Below are 2,500 nucleotides of genomic sequence, written 5' to 3'. Positions count from 1 at the left end.
GACCTTTAGGTTACTCACACACACAACCAGGACCTTCAGGTTACTCACACACACACAACCAGAACCTTCAGGTTACTCTCACACACAACCAGGACCTTCAGGTTACTCTCACACACAACCAGAACCTTCAGGTTACTCACACACACACAACCAGGACCTTTAGGTTACTCTCACACACACAACCAGGACCTCCAGGTTACTCACACACACACACAACCAGGACCTCCAGGTTACTCACACACACAACCAGGACCTTCAGGTTACTCACACACACACACAACCAGGACCTCCAGGTTACTCTCACACACAACCAGGACCTTCAGGTTACTCACACACACACACAACCAGGACCTTCAGGTTACTCACACACACACACAACCAGGACCTCCAGGTTACTCACACACACAACCAGGACCTTCAGGTTACTCACACACACAACCAGGACCTTCAGGTTACTCACACACACACACAACCAGGACCTTCAGGTTACTCACACACACACACAACCAGGACCTTCAGGTTACTCACACACACACACAACCAGGACCTTCAGGTTACTCACACACACACAACTAGGACCTTCAGGTTACTCACACACACACAACCAGGACCTTCAGGTTACTCACACACACACACAACCAGGACCTTCAGGTTACTCACACACACACAACCAGGACCTTCAGGTTACTCACACACACAACCAGGACCTCCAGGTTACTCTCACACACAACCAGGACCTTCAGGTTACTCTCACACACAACCAGGACCTTCAGGTTACTCTCACACACAACCAGGACCTTCAGGTTACTCTCACACACAACCAGGACCTTCAGGTTACTCACACACACACAACCAGGACCTTCAGGTTACTCACACACACACACAACCAGGACCTTCAGGTTACTCACACACACACAACCAGGACCTTCAGGTTACTCACACACACACACAACCAGGACCTTGGTTACTCACACACAGTAACCTAGTTATGATCCTACTGTTAGCTTCTCATATTCTACACTTACTAGAACAGCCATGAGGAACCTGAGAGTGATTATTTTTTTTATATCTTTGCACTCTATCAAATTTTAAGACCCTCCCTTCATGACTTGTTCTAGATATGTGCGTTCTACCACCCAGTATCCTTACATTTTCTAAAATCACATCAGGATAAGCTAGTATGAAGCTATTTTGACGTTTTTCTGTGTAGGTAACAAGCGGCCAACTAGTGGTCGTTGAGTGTAAATAGCAGCTTAGCATTGTAAAGAGGCGGCTCTTTTAGTAGGTTAAAAGGCACGGCTGATCTAGTGTATGCACTATACCCCCCAGTGGTAGTGTATCTACTGTGGTATACTCTACTCTACTCCACTGTACTCTACTACACTATACTCTACATCTATACATCTATCTACTGTGTTCTGGTCCGATCTCATGTGTGGTTCTGTCTGGTTCTCTCTCCTGTGTGGTTCTGTTCTACTGTGTGGTTCTGTGTAGTTCTGTTCTGGTTCTCTCTCCTGTGTGGTTCTGTCTGGTTCTGTGTGGTTCTGTGTGGTTCTGTCTGGTCCTGTGTGGTTCTGTCTGGGTCTCTCTCCTGTGTGGTTCTGTCTGGTTCTGTCTGGTTCGGTGGGGTTCTGTCTGGTTCTGTGTGGTTCTGTGTGGTTCTGTCTGGTTCTGACCCACCCGTGGCGGTCTTCTCCTTGATCTCCTCCAGCTTCATGAGCGTAGCGGTGGTCAGCACCTCCAGGTCCACGCCCTTCTCTGTCCTGAAGAACTCTGCCACGCTGTTCACTGTCAGCTGCACACACACACACATGTATGCATTCAAATGTGGGTTAACAGATACAATAGCATTATTGTAAATTATACAACAGTTAGTTCCGACCAAGTAATTTGATTGGACAAGAGGCATTCCATGAGTGCTGATATACAGTATAACAGCCCTGGGACTTTTAACTATATGTATCACTCCGAAATGACCGTTAACACAAAGTAGCTAGCCTGCAGATGTTTGTGTTCCGGTTACTAGGCAACAGTCCAGTTGCGGGAACAATTTTTTGTTGACGGAGCCAAAATAAATGATTAAATAAACAAACAAATCATAATCTGTTGTCACTTATTACTGTTAACTAATAAATGGCGCTGTAGAACTGTTGTATAAAAGCAATATCACACTGGAGGTCGTGCTGTTATAATGAATATCAGCACGGCTGTGATTGTCTTCTACTCGGCCTGCGGCCTCGTACCTACGACCCAATCACAGCCCTGCTGATATTCAGTATAACACACTCCCTCTCCTGTGATATTGCTTAAATAGTGTCTACTCTTGTGTGTGTGTGTGTGTGTGTGTGTGTGTGTGTGTGTGTGTGAGTGTGTGTGTGTGTGTGTGTGTGTGTGTGTGTGTGTGTGTGTGTGTGTACCGCGTCGTAGATGAGTTCTACAGGCTGAGAGTGGACCCTGAGCAGCTGGTCCGCTGCGCTGTCCTCCGGGTGCGTCTCGAACC

General features: G+C 46.9%; 1 protein-coding gene across 1 annotated transcript in view; it reads right to left on the bottom strand.

The window, feature by feature from the left end:
- Positions 1-2,500, bottom strand: part of vps13c (vacuolar protein sorting 13 homolog C) — a gene marked incomplete at its 5' end in the record, with an annotated part of 128,043 nt that overhangs the window by 82,476 nt on the left and 43,067 nt on the right. Inside the window, 2 exon segments of the mRNA XM_080531967.1 lie at positions 1,681-1,795; positions 2,418-2,500. The exon segment at positions 2,418-2,500 is cut by the window's right edge and continues 110 nt beyond it. Coding sequence (XP_080388093.1) covers positions 1,681-1,795; positions 2,418-2,500 — 198 coding nt within the window.

Source organism: Nansenia antarctica (genome assembly GCF_963989245.1).
Source record: "Nansenia antarctica genome assembly, chromosome: 5".
Classification (NCBI taxonomy): Eukaryota; Metazoa; Chordata; class Actinopteri; order Argentiniformes; family Microstomatidae; genus Nansenia; species Nansenia antarctica.
This window is presented reverse-complemented; position numbering and strand designations above follow the sequence as displayed.